Source organism: Harpia harpyja, chromosome 1 (assembly GCF_026419915.1).
Source record: "Harpia harpyja isolate bHarHar1 chromosome 1, bHarHar1 primary haplotype, whole genome shotgun sequence".
Taxonomy (NCBI): domain Eukaryota; kingdom Metazoa; phylum Chordata; class Aves; order Accipitriformes; family Accipitridae; genus Harpia; species Harpia harpyja.
The window spans coordinates 92676948-92696385 of record NC_068940.1 but is presented as its reverse complement, the minus strand read 5'-3'; the positions used below and the strand labels follow the sequence as shown (position 1 = coordinate 92696385).

The 19438-nt window shown below is 38.1% G+C and overlaps 1 protein-coding gene across 3 annotated transcripts in view; it reads right to left on the bottom strand.

Annotated features, from left to right (window-relative positions):
- Nucleotides 1–7653: 7653 nt before the first annotated feature.
- ZEB1 (zinc finger E-box binding homeobox 1) overlaps nt 7654–19438 on the bottom strand; it is a 127253-nt gene continuing 115468 nt past the window's right edge. For all 3 annotated transcript variants that reach the window (XM_052805650.1, XM_052805670.1, XM_052805661.1), the window contains exons 6-9: nt 17193–17298; nt 13836–15646; nt 12090–12270; nt 7654–10135 (exon numbers count right to left, since the gene is read on the bottom strand). In XM_052805650.1, the coding sequence (XP_052661610.1) occupies nt 9591–10135; nt 12090–12270; nt 13836–15646; nt 17193–17298 (2643 nt within the window). In that variant the 3' untranslated portion in view covers nt 7654–9590. The remainder of the gene's footprint in view (nt 10136–12089; nt 12271–13835; nt 15647–17192; nt 17299–19438) is intronic.

Below are 19438 nucleotides of genomic sequence, written 5' to 3'. Positions count from 1 at the left end.
GCCTGTGATGGAGATGAGGGTGTCAGTCCGGTTGGCACTGTCCCATATGACTAATGGCCAGACACTGTAGTTGGTACCATAATTCAAGTCTCCTTTTTAAAGGCAGTGCAATAGTCAACCACTAATTAGAAGTTCATACTTGCTCTTGTGTGTATCTTCTTTTCTCTTTTGTCCTCTCAAATAACAGCAGTAACAAGGGAGCAACTGAACGAATGAAACCCTCTATCACCTTCCCCACCTTTCTTGGCTGGACGAGCAGTGGCACATGCTATAAATGGTTCAGAACTGCACTTGAGATGGTAAGGGATTGAGTAATACCTGCCTTTGCCTAGCAAGCACATTAGTTTGGTCCTCTGCCCTAGGCAGTCAAGTTTCACAAGTCATGCAAGGACTTCACGTCTTTGACACATCACCTTTTCCAGCAAAGTTGGCCAGGCATAGTCAGCAGGTGAAAATGTATTGTAAGATGAAAGAAGGGAACACGCAACACAGGCTCACAAATGCCATTGCTTAGGAGACCAAGGCCGAAACCAAGGTAGGTGGTTACAAGATATTAATAGCAAAGGAATGGTATTTTGCAAGGATACTTAATTTATTGCTGCCATTTTTTTGACTGAGAAATACATCGTTATCCCAAATTTATAGCACCCCAGAGATTATACAGAAGCATTCTTCCACCCCTTGCCACCGCCGGTCATTCAGCAGAGCACCTCCATGTGCTGCAGGACACTGATGGTAACATGCACCTTTTGGGGGAGCAAAGACTCTGCTTTCTACAAGGAGAGCTGGGTACCAGTATGCACTCGGCAAACTCCACATAAGATAACATGACACATCTAAACACCTAAGTAGAAAGGTGGGCAAAATGCACTTCAGAAGCTACAGAAGACAGCTCATTTTGTAGAATTACAGGAAAAGCTAATTTATGAAATATGAAGGTATTAACCATGAGAAATCCCACAGAAATTTAAAATTTCTGCTTTGAAGGAAGTATATGACTAGACTATGGTACAATGGTCTGGTTGACTGCATAAGCTAGTTCTGCTGTGACAATGAAGCTAGGCTGCCTCTTGTTTTGGCATTTTCAAGTGCTTGCATTTCCAGCAGTAGAGACAGTTGCTGCAGCATGGCTGTGACATGAGGAGAATCTTATTTACCCACAGCAGTCGCAAGGGGTGCACATGTGTTTGGGTGGATTGGCCTACAGGTCAAAACTGAGAGCAGCTGGGTAGAAACTAGGTAGGAGGAGGAGCAGAAGATGGACTTGAACAGCACTTTTCAACACACAGTTTAAAAAATCAGGAACATAAACGGTCTTTGACCTATACATGGTTCTGGTCATGAAATATTTGCATTTTTTGGCATCAGATTCTCCAGGTATTTTCAATTAGTTTTACATACAGTGAGCTGAACAGATTCAGATTTCACTGAATCAAATACATTTCCATTATCAGAGAGTAAGCAATGCAGTACTAACCTGTGGGCCACAGTTAGGAACTAGATTAAATAATAAACTACAGTAAAGCAGGAATTAGGTTTTTGTTTTACTTAACATTAAAAAATCAGATTATTTTAACTGCAAAGGAGCAAAGCAGATCCTATAATGGTTTTACTTACATAAGTAATCATGAGTTGAGCAATTTCTGCAAAGAAGGATTATTCATACATGGAACAGTTTGCTGCACTGAGGTGGTTTTTCTGCTCCACTCCTCTCCCCCGGGGGGTTACAGCTGGAGCCCCACTGGGGAGCCATTGGGACCCAGACAAAGTGGCCCTGACAGGTGGCCTTCACAAAAAACCCTACAAGAAACAAGATGTTGTATTGGGGCAGCAGGAGCTGTAGAGAATCAGCAAAGCTTTTATTCTTTCCCCTCCGTAAGAGCCACCGGCAGAACCAGAACTCCCCCCAGACTGACAGCACACTCGCCACTTCACTTGTAGCAGCGATCCCTGCGTCGGCCCGTGCAGGCAGCAACGGGGAACAAAGATTATGGGATTCTGGAAACAGTTCTGGGAGTAAATTGCTAGCAGCAACCAACCATCTAGCCAAATGTCCCACCAGCCCTTTTTTGGCATCTGCTGGCCCTGAATAAGATGCTCTTATTGTATACAAAATCTGAGTCTTTGCTGCTTGAGCTGAAGAACTGGCCTCTTGACTGCAGTGTAATAGGATAAGCTTGTCAAGCAGTGTGGCTGCTAAAGGGTGAGCTCCACTGTGCCACTGAAAATCACAGAAATGCTCCATTTGCCATATTCCTTCAGAACAAATTGCATGCTAAAGTAAGAGACATGGCTTGGTTGTGGTAGAGACCCCTCAGTTCTGTTCCCAACCCTGCTTGAATAGCCCTGTGTGAGCTATATTATCATTCATCAGTTAATTTCGTATCTGGTTTTTTTCCCTAAGCCAGGAAAACAGGCCTCATAATCAGGGTTAGGAAACATACAGAAACTGTGATAACACTCATCACAAGTGCAAACGCTAGAATTCCTTGTTCCTTGGTTTATAGTGCCTCTCACTAAGCTCCAGGACATTTTAAGAGCACTTGCCACAACAGATTGTCTTGGAGACCAGAATGCCAATACGAAGAACCCCGATTAAAAAGATTAAAAAAAGATTCTAAAGACAATGACATATTTTGGGCAACATGAGGCACTCCTTGCAAGAATTTATAATTTATAGACTGAGGGGTGGCTGTTCTCCTACCTCTGGTGATGCAGGCTAGCATCTCTTCCAAGAACACTTGCTGGCTCCTGCCAGCGGAATTCTTTGGAGCTGTCTAAATGGGGAGGAAGGCTGACTCAAGGCCAACTTAGTCAGCTTGTCTTGACTGAAGCCCCTGTTATCTCTGCCACCACAGCTGAGATCCTTTGACCTGGTCAGGCTGTAACCATGACCACTTCAAATACTCCCTGGCCTGCAGCAGCAGCAGCAGCTGCTTGCGGAAAGGTGCTGCTGGCAGCACCACCAGCTCCGACCATCACAGAGGTTAAGCCTTCCTCCCCCTCACTCCGACACTTACTGCTCACAAGGACTTGGAAGTACATACAAGTGAGACAGCTCTTCAGCTCCTGGTTTGGAGGAGGCCAGCGGCAGCATTATGTTCAGCCTAAGCAAAAGAAATCGAGGACTGTCATCCATGTAAGTGTTTTTCCACTATTGGGTTGATTTGATTGGGGGAGGGAGAAAAATTCTAAGTACCATTTTTGTGTATAGCGACATGACCTTACAAACCTGTTGGAAGCCCTTGTTATTTTCAGAATTTTGCATGATTTGCCAATGAACTTATTTCTTAACAATTCAGCTTTGAACAATTTAGTCCAACAGATTTTATTCTTGCACACTGAAAAGAGCAAAATGCTCCCTCTATACCTTTGCAATAGCTTACCTGTCATTAAAAATTTAGAAAGTTTCACAGAATTCAAGGGTTCCAGTGACACTCATGAACAGCCATGCAGGACTTGGCCTAAAGAGAGAGCTCCTGAACAGTAAGGGATGGAAACAGGACCCAGTGTGGTCTGTCTTTCAGCCCAGGGCATGCTAAAAGCAAGCAGACTTTCCAGGTAAAAGAGGAACAGAAATTCATGAGGAATGACACAAAGTTAGTGTAAGTGTATTTCAGGTTTTTTAGGGTTTAACTCATTTATCCCATTAATTCCTGAATTAACACGCAATGCAAATCTCGTGATTATTACACAAACACTAGTCAACACAAAAATGAGTAAAACCCAAGGACAGTCCCCAACACAGAAAGCTTAAAGCCTAAAAGCAGAATCAGAGAACTTAAGACTCACCGGAAAACCAAAGGAAAGACCAAAACAGAATTCTCAATTTATTTATTTTAAAGATTACTTCCCATTGTCCTCATAATTTTTAAAGATCTTTTTTGGGATCTGCTAGTGTAGAGGTATAGCGCTGGAGAACTTTACCTAGTTGTAGATTAATACTACGCAACACTCACATTTGGCATGCTACTAGGACAAACTTTGCCATGACAGTGCTCCTGACATCAGCACATTTCATGTTTAATCCCAACTATCAGTTTATTTTCTAATTACACTTTAAAAGAAGGGCAGATTTTTTTTTTGTCAAGCAATGAAATATATCATAATATATTGTTTCCCCTAGAGACAACGTACATACAATGTGTATGATAGGCATAATACACACAATTAAGATGACTGTGTGACAGATTAGTGACCAGAGGTCATGAAAGAGCAGAGGGATAAAACAAAAGTTGCAAATATTTGATCGCTTTTAGGAGTTAATTTGAACATTGTAACCCTTTTGTATTCTTTTTTTTTTTGTGTGTGAAAATCAGACTGTGCAAATATCATTAGAACTACTGCCCAACAAAAACACGAACAATAAACGATAAAAACTCGAAAGATACTCTAATATTGAATTTCCATTATGAAATTTAGAGATCATTCTAGTGACAATTAAACAAGCTATTCTGTCAAGGAAAGAGGAAAAAAAAAAAAGCTTTTAAGTACCAGAATGCGAATTGCAAAATATACAACAAAACCTCTCTCCAAGCAAAGAATTGTGCACAGACTTATACACTGGTAGTAAATAAATTAAAAAGAACACCCTTTCAAGAGGTGCGCAGGACAGCACATACTAAGCTCTTTCCTCTCTCCTCCTACTCCGCTCTAAAGCCATGCTCCATCTTCACTACAGCCTCCACGAGCAAAATGGACTTTTCTCATCCTCAGATCATTACCTTTACCTCTAATGGTCTTCTGTACACTAGAAAGAATTTTCATTTCTCCGCTACAGACTTCTATGTTGGTTTGGAGTGCGTACACCTGATCTTTCATCACTTTGATGATAAAGCCCCAATGTAGCATTTTGCTGTGGCAAAAACTCTGCTTTTGGTAGTGTAGTATTTTCTCGCTTGTAAATGGCTTTGCTTTCACATTGCCACTCAGGCTCATGGACACTGCTATCCCAGGCACACTTGGCCGCACAACCATCAATAAAGTGCTGCTTGTACAGGCACTGACTGGGGGTTTACTGGGAATAATTGCATTAGAATAATTTTACTCAAGAGTGCAAACACAACAACACTTGTTGCCAGTTTAAGCAATTTTTACTCAGTCTGTCTGAAGAATAGTACCTTTTAGAGTAACTACATTGCGTTCTGGATTGGTGCATTCTTTTCTACTAAAATGTAAGATAGCTGTTGAAACACACTGGCACTCAGATTAGCCAAACTACAAAACTTCCCGATTTCTTTTTTTAGTATCCATTAATTTATCTGATTTTTTTGTAATTCAATACAATTGAAAAAAAAAACCAACCAACTTTCAAGCTCATACATACAGCATTGCTATGTTACCAATTACACATACGGATAGGCTGCTCCAGAAAACCAGCAAGTAGACAGCAATGTGGCTATGGAGAATTTGAGAATGCCACCAGAATCACCACTGGGATGCCACATGATTACTACTAAAAAAGGGGAAAGCAGTTACTTCAACATATCTTCTAGTTTTCTGTGTAGCCTTAAGTCCCTCTTTCTTGCTCCTGTTTTCTCAGGATCTCAGAAGGGTATTCTCCATCTCAGGGCATGAAACTTAGTATTTACTTCTTCTGTAACACTCTTCCTATAGTTATTCTGTAATATTTTTCCTATTTGCAAATTACATGATAAAAGAGGACATACCACTGTCACAATTTTGCAACTGGAATGGATTTTGAAACATAGCAATCAAGTACATTCTGGAGTCAAAAATGGGTCAGTAGCAGAACCAAAACCAGCACATCAGGCTCAGGTCAGTGCTCTGTCCCATGCTGCTTTCAAAGGACCCTTTTCTTTTTGTCAGTCTGGACCGGCGACTGGCCTCTGGTTGCTTAGCTGAGCCACACATGGTGAGCATGAGGAAGAAGCAGGCACACACAACAGCCTGGGCACACAGGACAACTGATGTACTTTCCATCTTCTGACCAAAGAAGAGGTCACAGGACAGTGAAGTTTTAATAAAACTACATTCCATTTTTACTGCTCTTTTACAACTTTTATTTAAAGGACAGAACACAAAGGCCTTACACTTTTGCTTTCGCTTTTTTCATGTGGGAAACTTACTCTCCTTGAAACTGCTTTGCCATGAACTTGGAAAGAAGGTCTGCAGGGCTGCAGCTGGACTGCTTCTGGTACCTTGGTGGATGGACTCCTTCACAGCTGCCTAGGCTTCTCTACACTGCACAGCTATCTGCACTGCAGGCATCTCACTGATGGATGAGTTTACTGCGCTAAACAAAGATGCATCACAGTTTTTGTGTTTTTCAAATGGATAATAAATGATGTTATAAGGTCACAAACATCAGAGACATCTCTGAGCTTAACAGATGCAAAATTCAATACACCAATCCATTTTGAAGATAAAAATGTTAATAACGGTTTCATAGTCTAAGTAATGAATATAAATTTCTCCCCCAAACCAGTGACATTTCCTGAATCAAAATTGCTTGGACTTTGCTCTCTATCCAAGCACGGTTTTCTCTTGCTTCATTTAAGGTTCTGGAAATTGAAGTTACTGGCCTTTCACGTGCAGCTGTCACTTATGTGAGTAAACTTGGATTTATTAAAATTCTTTGTTCTACTACTGAAGACAGCAAAATCTTCCCATTTCAACAAATGTCTCACTGGGTTTATTTACTATAGACAAGTAAGATGTTCCTGGAATATGAAAAATGTGAAAAATCTTAAAATAGTTTCAAAAAGGTGTGTTTCATTACCTAAACAGAGCATAGCCAGTTTTACCTGCGAGAAATCCCGAACTACTTGATCGATTCTGTAATGATAATAATTACAAGGCAACATTATTGATGCAATACAAATGGTTATTTTCTTCAAAACAGCTTTCTCATGTTTACCTCAAGGATACTGCTGAGTTAGGAGCTCACTCCACTTAAAAGTGCAATATTTGGTATAGTATACAGTAAAATACAAAGTAAAACAATATACAGGATAAATCCTTTGTACGTATTAATGTTGAGATAATAAGATGGAGAACTATTCAAAACTTAGATATATGAATATCAAATAACTTACATTATGTTCATGTAAAACCCCCCAAATTAACAACTGAAATCCCCTTTCAGGGATTGTTAAAGAACAGAACTTTGCTTAAAGAACAGCCTCTAAACTTTGCTTAAACTGCAAAACATTGTAAACATGCATATGTAATACAACTTTCAAGCCTTCATGCTTACATTACTGAAATTATATATATCTGTAATGTTGGTGCTGTATCTTTGGAAAGTTCAACAGCAATACAACAGCAATATATACATCAACCTTTTCACTAGCTTATTGCTAAATCAAGAAAACAGTTATAGACTTACTTCCTTTAAAAGCAGTCTTATTGAAAGAGAGTGCTAAACTGTATATTAGATAAAGAGAAAAAAAAATACTCACAAAACCACAAGGTTCATTTTGAAAACTCAGTTGTTCTACTAGCGTTGGTAAATCAATCAACTAATGTAGCAATCCCTTTGTCTGCACACAGTCAAACCTTTTTCACCTACGTGCTCCTTACGTACAATTGAAACTGAATACTGACATTGAAGCAGGAACCGTGTCCGAATAACATCTCATAGAAATAATTTAAAACTATTTTCTAAATTACCAGAATAATGACAGTAAGTCAGACTTGTTGACGCATTTTATTGTGAGATGGGGAGTCTGGTAAAAAACTAGAAAATGACCATGATGTAACAAGGAACTTAAAAATGAAGTTTCAGTTTTGTAACATACATACATGAATACAGGAACAAATTGGCACAAAAATGTTAAACATTGTTCCCAACACTGTTTATAAGATTATTCTAATTTGGCTTACTAAGGAAATGAGAGTTTTATGGTTAGACTAATCTCTTAATAAAACTGCAGAGCATCATGCTATTAGTCACACAGTGAATTTCAAAATTTAAGAGCTTTATATTAAAAACTGGGTAAAGGTAAAATGAATTGATTGCAATTGTAAAATTAATACATTCCCATTTTAATTCTTCTGTTCTACAGTCCAAGGCAAGTATAAATGTTAACATAACACTGTTAAATCAAATCTCAATGCAAGAGAACCGATTGCATCTCTACTTTAAATCTTATCAACTTTCCAAATTTTCATACTAAAATATATTATTGTATTAATACAAACTACAGTATTATACACTACACTGTGTAATAAATAAAGAAATATAAAAATAAGACACATAAATATAAAAGTTTTCTAAAACTAAAAAGGTACATATGTCAGTAAGAAGGGTATTAATACTGCCAGGTTTGAAGACATACAGTACAAAATGTTGCACAGATCTATAAACTAAAAGAAATAAAATAATACTGATAGGTAAAAATCAGCTAACATTGTTAATAAATGGGGTCCATAATAACTAACATTTGAAAATACTTATGAGCCAGATAACATGTCATGTATGTGTCTGAAATTAAAGTAAACCAATAAAGCAATAAAGCAGATTAGAAAATTTCCCTTGTAATTATTGTAGAGAAATTCTGCAAGTCAGGTATTAACCCAAAATACCACCAAATAATTAAATAATGAAATATACCAGTGTTCTTACTTCTCTGATGGCTGAGTGTTTTTTTCCCCATGATTAGTTTAGAAGTTTGATACAAATCAACAAATGCTAGTTATTGTAGGCCACACGTTGGATAAAGGCTGCTTAGAGCCTTTATAATACTGATAAATGGCACTTACAGCACACAGGTCTTGCATAAGGCCAAAGGAGATACAAAGCTTCATATCATATCCTTCATATTGTTACTACATACTCAAAACACAATTACAAACACTGATTTTGACGACTTTGCTGTCCTTACCAGTATTAACACTGTTAGTCCCTGCAATCAGAACTCAACGACAATCTTTTCAACTACATTTTTAATCACATGAGTAAGAAACTTCAGTTCTTCTATCATCTGCTTTCTTAAGGCTAACAATACACTTTAAATGATAATATGCTCTACTACAACATCTAATGTCATAAACTGCTACCTTCCAGGTTGAATTTACAAAGGTAGCCAAGCACTGTTTGCAACTGCATTACAGGTTTCTGCAAAAGGGAATTTTGTAGTGCAGAAGTTCTCACATTTTAAAACATAAGAAAATACTGAAGTGGATTTAGGAAATGTTTTACCATTAAAAAAAAATTCATATAAATCTCTCCCAATTGTACAGCTTAAAAATTAATCAACTTAAGAATGAAAATTAATACTGATAAAACAAACAATGCCAGATGCTTGTCTAATAAATCAGGTTTCCTACAACCTGTTAAATCTTTGCTTCCGGAGTCACTGTATTTTTCTAATCTGCTTCATGTTATAAACTTGTTCCTAACTTTGAAAACTGTGTGAAAAATTACTAAGTTTGAGGTTCAGGCACACCTGGATTTCTTTTTTTTTTTTCTTTTTCTCTTTTTTTACATATATATTTTTTTACACAGTAGTGAACAGAAATCACAGTATGCAGGCTACTGCGTTTCCATGAAAAGCATGTATAATATAGAACGAACTTCATTACCAATTTTTTTTTTCCTTATAGAAAAAACTATCATTTAAGCTTTATTTGTTTTTTTCTTCCGACACCTGCCCATTATTCTGTATAACTTCTGGTTCTGCATTGCTTGCTTGATTTACAGCTTCATCATTCTTGTTACCTTCAGTTTTCCCTTCTTCTTCTTCTTCTTCTTCTTCATCCTCTACTTCTTGTAGTTTCCTACATTCTTTTTCTTCCTGAAGTCCTTCTACCTCTTTTTCTTCCTCCTCCTCTTCCTCTTTTTCACTCTCTTCCTCTTCTTCCCTGGTTAGACTCTCTCTCTCATCCGAGTCGATCTGCGATGGAGATGCCCTGGCACCAGCATGCTCGTTATTGAGGACCTCCTGGCCTGTCTCCTCCTGTTCTGTGCTGTCACGCTCTTCTGCCTCTCTTTTGCAATAGGAGTAGCGATGATTCATGTGTTGAGAGTAAGACCCCGAGTGTGAAAACCGCTTTCCACATTTGTCACATTGGTAGGGTTTTTCCCCAGAATGCAGTCGCATGTGTTCGATCAAATGGTGTTTGTGTTTAAATGCTTTTTTACAGATTCCACACTCATGAGGTCTTTTACCTACAAAATAAAGCACAAACAACTGGACATCTTGTAACTGAAGTTTTAAAAATTTGTACTGTTGTTTTCATCACAAAATGCTGTTGGTGAATGTATTACCAACAATTACTAATTTTATTTAACAAGATGTTCTACTCCATGCGTTATCAGCCTGAGTTTCTCACCCGACCCCAAAGGACGAGGGTGCAAGGGTACATTGTCACAATTACAAGGGTAATTTGTAAGTTTTTTTAGGAAAACTGAACACAAAAGGCCAAACAGATTCTCAGATGTAATTTCTAGCACAAAAAGGTGTGAATATAAGTAATTGAGACAAGGAGACATTTTTCTTGCAGTAAACATTATTTTGACTCAAAACCATTTTAACTTTTCTATATTTATGGAAATGTTAAATTGACTAAACTTTGATGTTGGTTTTTGTGTACCAAGTCCTTCTTCTGTGTTATAGGTAAAGGGAAAATCATTCTAAAATCTAGAACCTTCTGGCACCGGTAAACGTCTTATGAACAAAACTTGCTGACTACACATACATTAACAAGAAAAATCTGCTTTGTTTCACTTAGTTCTCTTTCTGCTCTGTTTTCCAGCTTTCTACTTTGTTGCCTTGTTTTCAGACTCTCTTAGAAACATAGTAGAAGCCTAGTAATGTTATTTTGATTTCAACACTCAAAGTTGTTACGCAAAACAACTTTGAACAGTCTTAGCCCAGACATAAAAGGTAGAGATAATATGACAGCAGTTTTTTTGGTAATGCTATACAGATCATCAACACCTCCATGTCAACTTATGCCAAACAAGCAGCGAGGTGGGTGTTGGTCTCTCTTCCCAAGTAACAAGCGATAGGATGAGAGGAAATGGCCTCAAGTTGCACCACGGGAGGTTTAGATTGGATATTAAGAAGAATTTTTTCACCGAAAGGGTTATCAAGCATTGGAACAGGCTGCCCAAGGAAGTGGTTGTGTGACCATACCTGGAGGTATTTGAAAGACGAGTAGACGTGGTGCTTTGGGACATGGTTTAGTGGTGGACTTGGCAGTGCTAGGTTAACAGTTGGACTTGATGATCTTAAGGGTCTTAAATGATTCTATGATTTTGAACACTGCATTTAATTTAAAAGTAGAATGGAAAGAACAATTGTGTTATGAAAAGGAGGAGTTAAAAGAGTCTCAGGACAGTAAAGGTATGAAAATAGTCTTAACGAATACAACTTGAGAAACTTGATCAAGTGGTAAACACAAAAGGGAATTTTTAATCTTTTACATTCTATATGTGAGATGAAATTAGAACATTAATATGCAGAAATATAAATTTAGGCACCTTTTTTTAAAAGTTTTTTTTAAGACATCACAGAAGAAATAAGAGAGCAACAGTTATTAAAAAAAAGACTAAAGATACCAGAACTGGAGCCAAAAGGAATAACTATGAGAAATTAAAAATAAAAATCAAAGCCAAAAGGGTGTTCTTTTGTGGTTAGACTCCATGTCTACTGAATGGCTGTTAACTTCAGATCATTACAAATGTGGCCTAATTTGAAAATCCTTCATACTAGATAGATACACTGCCTTTCATGTAGAGTATCATAGACATACACGATCCTTTATTCTTAATTTATAATTTTAATTTTTAATTTTTCTTAATTTATAACCAGGCAAGGTAAATTAGAAGTAATACATCCTTGATTACAGGCTGTGGCTCGCAGATGACTGTTCATGAGCCAGATGGAAGAAACTCCCCTTTTCTCTGCAGGGTTTAAGTCTTACAAATTTAAAGAAACAGAATTGCAATCCTGTCAAACAAATATACAAAACACAGGTTTCTAAAGAAAGCCAAGCACAGATGATAAGAAGGACTATTACACTTCCCTACACTTTCTGAGAACTGGATTCCAGCTGAGATTATCAGTTATACACTACCAATGAAATAATGATCTGAAACTGCTTTTCCTAGTACATACCTGTGTGTTCATACTTATGTCTCAATAATGAGCTGCTCTTCTGGAATATTTTGTCACATAAATCACATGCATACATCCCGTTTTCTGTCTTTCTCATCTTTTTCTTTGGGGGTGTTGAATCAGAATCATTTTGATCTTCTACATTTGATACTCCTTCTGAGCTAGTGTCTTGCCTTTCATCCTTAAGAAAAATTACGAAAAATATTGAGTTCAATAAAAAAATGCACTGGTGCAGCACACAATTTATAAAATGTAAGCTGAAGCTGCACTGTTCTTCTCGTTCAATTCTGTAAACAGCCAAACAAAATTGTTTAGACTTACATAGTCAAAAAGAACTTTCGCTGCATCACTCTGCTTTGCAGCCCTGCCACCATATAGATGCAGAATTCTCACCGGGACTGACTTTAATCACATCCAAATCTGACTGTTGGCCAGGTCTAAGCTACACTGACACATCATGTTTTAGGGCCCGTATAATAAATGCGATGTTAGGAAGGAGAAGAAGATTACAGACCTATAAAGTACCTCAATAAGTTGGAAGAGCAAATTTGATATCTAACTGCATTTCTCAACTAATGTTTGTCACCCACATTTTGCTACCTTGTGGATTTTATAGAAGTTAAGGCTGTATTTTTTGATGAAGTTTTCACAAAAAGCTATTTAAGTTACCATTTGAATTTGCATATTTGACTACCCTCTTCTTTGTAAAACTACCACAAATACTACTTAACCCAAAATTCGGGGAACTTCAAATGTTTCATTAATAAATAAAGTTTTAAAAATATCATAACTTTTGTCTGTTTCTAAGCATTTCAGGAGCTGAAGCTCACCTGTAAGAAGCACAGTATCTTCTACTGATATCAGCAGTATCACTACACACAGAATTAATTTTATCATATATTATAAAATCTGAGTATAAAAACATACATGTTGGCTACCTCAACCGTTGCCTGTCTCATAAACTAACATATAAGTAACCTTGTAACTCTTCAAGGCTCCTCAGTCTCTTGCAATATAGAAGCCTGCATAAAATGCCAAGCAGCCAATTTCTAAGACTTAATTAGGAACACTCAGTCTTTCCATGAGCCACTTCTCTGTTCTTCTCTGTCCCTATCTCAAGGGGTTTCTCTGGAGGATTGCCTCTGATTAGATCACATCTGCGTGTACCCAGGGAGGAACAGGGCAGGATACAGGAATGGCAGATAAAGAAGATAAATACCTGCCCAACTCTCAATTGAGAATACGTACGAATTTTGTTTAAAGTGCCATTATGGTGCAGGATGAACTCAGCTACTCTGCAAGCCAAGAAAGCAAAGCGGTGTGAAGGGAGTAGCCAAAAATTCCAACGAGTTTATTTTCTGGATGTGGGGAAAGAGGAGATACGGAGCCAGCAAGAAACACAAGCCATGGCCTTACTTTGCTTTTTGATCAGGAGAATTGGACTGTCTTGAAAATACTAAGCACTAACATCCTAGAAGACATTTCTGAATGACTGAATATGGTGAAGAACTGACTTATCCACACACAGAACTATACGGTTTCTGTCAGTCTGGACTCAAGCTGCCTGAGCTAACGAGCTCTGCAGAGACCTTAACAGTAACATCTATTACCCATTAACAATCAAGCCAAATAAACCTGATAAATTAAAGTGTAAATATAAGCTACCTTGACAGTTTTCTGTTAGTTAGCATGGATACAGAATAAATACATCACACACAACATACAGGAATACAGGGACTGAAGTACCTGATTTCCATTGGCTTGGGTCTGTTTTGGTGGTGTTTCTTGAACTGCAGGACTAACTGTAGTAGAGTATGTATAAGCCACCTGTGGAATCAAAATGGTTTGCTTATTGGCAGCGAGAGCTCTCAAGCATGGAACACTGTTCTGGTCAGCAATGGCAACAATTGTAGGTAACTGAGCAGTGACTGTAGGTATAGCAATATTTATGGGATTGGCACTTGGTGGGATTACATTTACAATAGGATCAGAGTCTGTAATATTGTTGTCCTTTTGTGGTTCTTTTTTTGCACAAGTTAAGTTCAAAGGTTCTTCTTGGACAGAATAAACACTGTTCTGGTAAACACTAGTTATGGTAGATCTTTCCAACAGTTCTCCATGTTGCTTTGGTAGCGAAAGGTCAAGAGGTTCAATTTGTGGCTCTTCTTGTACACCCTCTGCTGTGTACGTATAACCCTGTGAATTTCTTGATGAAGAAAGGTTTAGTGGCGATGGGGATGGCGTGCTACTGCGTGAACCATTCAGAGTTGATCCCCCTGGTAAAGTTTGAGATTTTGTTGTATTGACAGGATTTTGTGAGTTATTTGTGCTGTTCTGGGGTTCGCTTACATTTGTAGTTGCTGCTTGATCATCATTATCTGCAGGACTGCTTAATTTAACTTGTTCAGGAGAAGATGGTCCAGAAGACTGCACAGAAATTTGTCCAGCTTGCATTTTTTCAAACCACTTTTTTACCACATCCAGTGGCAGGTTTACTGAATCTGCTATTTTTGAAAGCTCTTCTGCGCTTGGTTGTGCATTTAATGCATAATACGCTTTTAGGAGCGATAAAAGGTTCTTTAAAGGTGGCTGACCAGGAGATAAGTTGTTCTCCCCAGTTTCTGATGGGACAGGGGAATCAGGCTTCTCAGCTTCTGTTCCACTGGGCTGAGGAAGCTGAGGAGGATTTTTCGTTTCATAGTGCTTTAATTCTTGAAGTGCATTAAGATCTCCTGGACAGTCATCACAAAGAAGACAAGTGCTATCGTTGGTCTCTCCTTCAAAGTTCTTCTCTTTCTCAGACTTCACTGTAAGATCTTCTGGTAATTTTTCATTTTTGCAACTATTTGTAGGAACAGTGTTTTCTTTTTTTAGATTTTGTGGAACAACCTGAAGTTGACTTGGCTGCTCCAAGCTGTAGTTGATGATAATTTTGGTTGTCCCATCTTGGTCAACCAAAGGAAGACTGATAGCTGAAATGAGGGAATGGCCAGCTTGTTGTATAGATGCATTGTTGATTGTTTCTTGTTCTTTGGATGCAAGATTGGCATGATTGTTTTCCAATACTTGCCTTATTACATTACCATCCACTGCCACTTTAAGTACGTTTTGAATGTCACTTAAGTTGATGCTTATGGGAGACACCAGACCTACTGTTGGTAGAACGACAGCTTGCACCACACCCTGAGGAGAACTGGTTGCCTGCAATGGGCTACCACCACTAAAAACCCCATTCTGCAAAGGGGTCGAACAATTAATTCCTGAAGCAACCACTATGGGCTTGAATTCATAATCCACAGGTTCAGTTTTAATTTGGTTAACAGGAAGTTGCTCTTGCAAGGGTTTATTTTCTATCTTTTGTCGTATCTGTGGTCTTGCTGGGCTACCTGGTGATGCAGAAAGGGAAGGGGACGAGCACTGAGATGTCTTGAGCCCTGACCGGGCTCGACCATTCACGGGCATCAAACCAATACACTTCTTACTGCTTATGTGTGAACTGTATGAACCAGAATGGGAAAAACGTTTCTTGCAGTTTGGGCACTCATATGGCTTCTCTCCTAAAGATCAAAAAAAAAAAAAAAAAAAAAAAAAAAAAAAAAAAAGAAGAGAGGCATATGCAACAGTTTACTAGGTTACAGCGTAACTTCCTCAAGCAATAGTAATTAGAAAAGAATACATCAAAATGACCTCTCAAAGAGTTCTAGGGGAAAAAAAAAAAAAAATCTTATACAGTGAATTGAACAGTAAGAGTAATTATGCCATCTATAGCTCTGATCCTAGGGTCCTTTAATAAGTTTGTGATCAGCTAGTAGATATAGGATGGAGCCCACATGATCATGATACGTTTCAGTATTTCCCAGTAACTGTCTACATATCATATAAATGAGTCTATATGATACTTGCAGATTTCATTAAACTCCATTCACTAATTTCAGAAGCTGCATAAACTACTTCAGAATGGAAAAGAATTAGAATATGATTAACTACAGAAAAAAACCCCATAAATGCAAATCATAATTGTATAAGGAGCTATGCACATTTTATTGCAGGAAACTCAATTACAATATATCCATATCCTCCTCCAATACTCATCAGCTGAAAACCAGGCAAAGCTTAAGTAAAGGGAAACCAGACACATATAGAAGACAGATGTATATTTGCCTTCAGAGATGAATATCAGGTTAAACTGCCAGGAAGAGGCACGCAACTATGCCGTCGTTACACCCCTAGTAAGAGTTGGCTTTTCAGGGCATCTGTGCTACAGAGGAAAAGGAAAGAGCTGAAACAGCAGGCTTGCTTCAGATTGAAAAGTGTGTTGACTGAGGCTTTCGCACTCACAGGCACAGTGCCACTACGCTCTGGAAATGAAATGAAGATGATGTTTGCTGAGGGAGGACTTCTAAGTGAGGTGCACTTCATTGCTCATGGCTGAGCAACTGATAAGAAAGGAAAAGATGGCCTAAAAACTTGTTTTCAGACTTTCTGTCAATGGCTAAATCTGGGTTAAAGACAGAAATTGAGAATCTCTTTTGAGTGACCACATTTAACTTATTGTTATATTATATACTGAAATATATTATTATATATTAAATTTCTTATAAATTGGAACTTTTCTTATAAATTGAAACTGTTGTGATAGTATAACACAATCCTAGACCTGCGTCCTAGGCTATTTTAATATGACTAGTCTTGAATGATGAAAATCACAGCCATAGTAGGAAGCATAGTTCTTATGTCCCGATTATTATCACTTAAAATTTTCTAGCAAGGCTCATAACATGCTGAATGATCTGCAAACATTGAGAAAAAACAGACAAGTGAAAAAGGACCAGAAGGATGCCCCCATTTCTTCTGCCACAAGTGAAGGTTTCCTTAACTGTCAGAGCTTAAGCTGCAACTGTAAATCCTCTTGAGTTATTCTACATATTTCCTGCACACAGCTGAAGGCTGCCATCAGTGCTTACAGAGTCCCAGATGGAAAAAAAAAAAATAAAGGAAAACAGTAGTATTTTAAACTCAGACTTACAAGACTGATATCACAACAAAGTTATAAAGAGTAGAAATGGCAACATGAGTACACAATTCAATGCTTGGTTTATTTACCACTGTGGATTCGTAGGTGCTCCTTTAGGTGATGTTTATATTTAAAAGCTTTTCCACATTCAGTGCACTTGAATTTTCGATTACCACTGGACTGCGACACATGTCTCTGTGAGAAAGAATTCATAATTATTGCATAGGACAGCGTGTTGGAAAAACATCTTCTATTTTCACATTGTAACAGAGAAAATGCAATACAAAACTGAACAGAATCAATCATAATTTTAAGAGACTGAAGGTGGTATGCGTTATGCATGAAAAAGAAACAAATTAGAAGTCAGGTTAAAACTGAGCCATGTGTATCTTCTGAATAAATCTGGTACAGTAAAAAGAAAAAAAAAACCCAACCCAAAATATATTTGCCCCTTCTCCTAACTTTGGAGGAAGCTTGCACTGACATGTTATGTGAGTAAGAAGTTCCAGGATGCATACTAATGCTACTTGTGAAAGCAAAAAAACCAAGAAAAAACCCAAGCCCACCACCCACAGAATATATCACACAGGATAGAGAAACATTAAAGCATATAAAAGCCTGTTTAAAGTTTAATCAGTTGACTTGATTTTTCCATTTACATGCTTCCAGCGCTTACTGTTGGCCTTGGATTCCTCTATGTAATGGTGCCACAGGATTGCTCAAGAGAAGATGGCTCAGTGACAACAAAGGCACTCTCAGTCACAACTAATTCTCAAAATAAATGCAAAAAACTAAATTAAAATAAATAACAATGTGGAGGGATTTCCCAGGTACACAACATCAAGCCTCTTCACTATTTGCACTGAAGTTCTTATTATTTTTGTTATATTTTGCGTTGTGACAGCATTTATTCTTAAGCTTCAAATTATTTTATCTTTATTGTTATACTAGTTTAAAAAAAGCAAAAGCTAAGAAAGAAATATAAATACACGTAGTTTATGTGATAAGCATATGCAAGATATAATTTTATCACAAACTGTATAAATCGAGAAATGTGTATTTTTAAAGACAAAAATCACATACGTTTTAGAAGTCAGAGCAGCCTAATTACCAAATGAAATGGAGGAATTAGAAATTTTTCTGTTCAAACAAATTCTTTATTTAAAAAAACAGCGGCTCCTTTTTAAGTAGAGCTCACTTTACAAAAAGATACTCTACCACCATTTGGATGCAGCTGCAGATTTTTGGTAACGGGGGCAAGTATTTTCATAAACTCATTAATAGAGCTATTCAGGTACTCTGGGGAAACAGCCTGCCTACAGGCAGCTACCACGAACGGCTGGTGTACATTAACTTCCTCTGGTGTGAAACCGTGGTGGGGAGCTCCTACACCTAACTCTGGTCCACTGCGGTGGGCAGCACTGGGAGCAGACGCTCGCCGAGTGCGGAGGCTACTCCCCGAGTGCAGACACGGCAACCGGGGGCTGAGATCTGCGCTGGAGAAGCAGGGATGAATAAAAAGGCAGGGTGGTGTTCCTGTTCTGATTTATGCCTTTAGATCTGAAGAAGCCGCAGCCGTGCAGTTTGCTGGATGGAAGTCCGAGCACTCTGCTATGAGATATGCTGTCCAAATTATCAACCCTCCCCATTCTACAACCTGTCCTCCTTTATATGATACAGATGCTAACAGAAGACGAATTGAAACAAGATAATCTAAACCGCTTCCAAGCACTCTAATTTGACAGTTCCCTTGGGTAAGCATTTGGTTAAGCTGCAGTTTTCACCTCTCTGCAGATACTGCTCCCACCCTCCTCGGGGTGGGCTCCTTCCCACCTCCTCCCAGGCTTTGCAGCGAGGTCTCCGCTCTGACTTATCCCGATTAGCACTTGACCCTTATTCCTGGGTTTGTCAGCTGTCTTTTGCTAGTCCACATGGCTTTTCAGCTTTGTTTAACTAAGGCCCTTGAAGATGATGTTCTAGATGATTGTGCCTGACTCACTGCATTTCACTTTAATGATCCAACTTCACTGAGTCTAGAGGACTGTGTCAGGATTTACTTAAGCCTGCAGAGAATCAGTTACTACTGTTTGACTTGAGATTATACAAGTTAAAGGATCTCAGCACATATACAGCTACTGCAGATGTTAGACTACATAAATATTCATACCAAATATTAGTGCATGTATTCAATCTGTCAGAAATGTTTCTGCTCCAGTCTTTAAAATTCAATGTTCTGCTTCCAAGGCAGGGAAACCCACATTTCTCTTATCAAATTTTTAATGAGTTTTCTTGTTTTCTTGGTCATAGCTATAACCTGCGTTGAACTTTCTGCTAA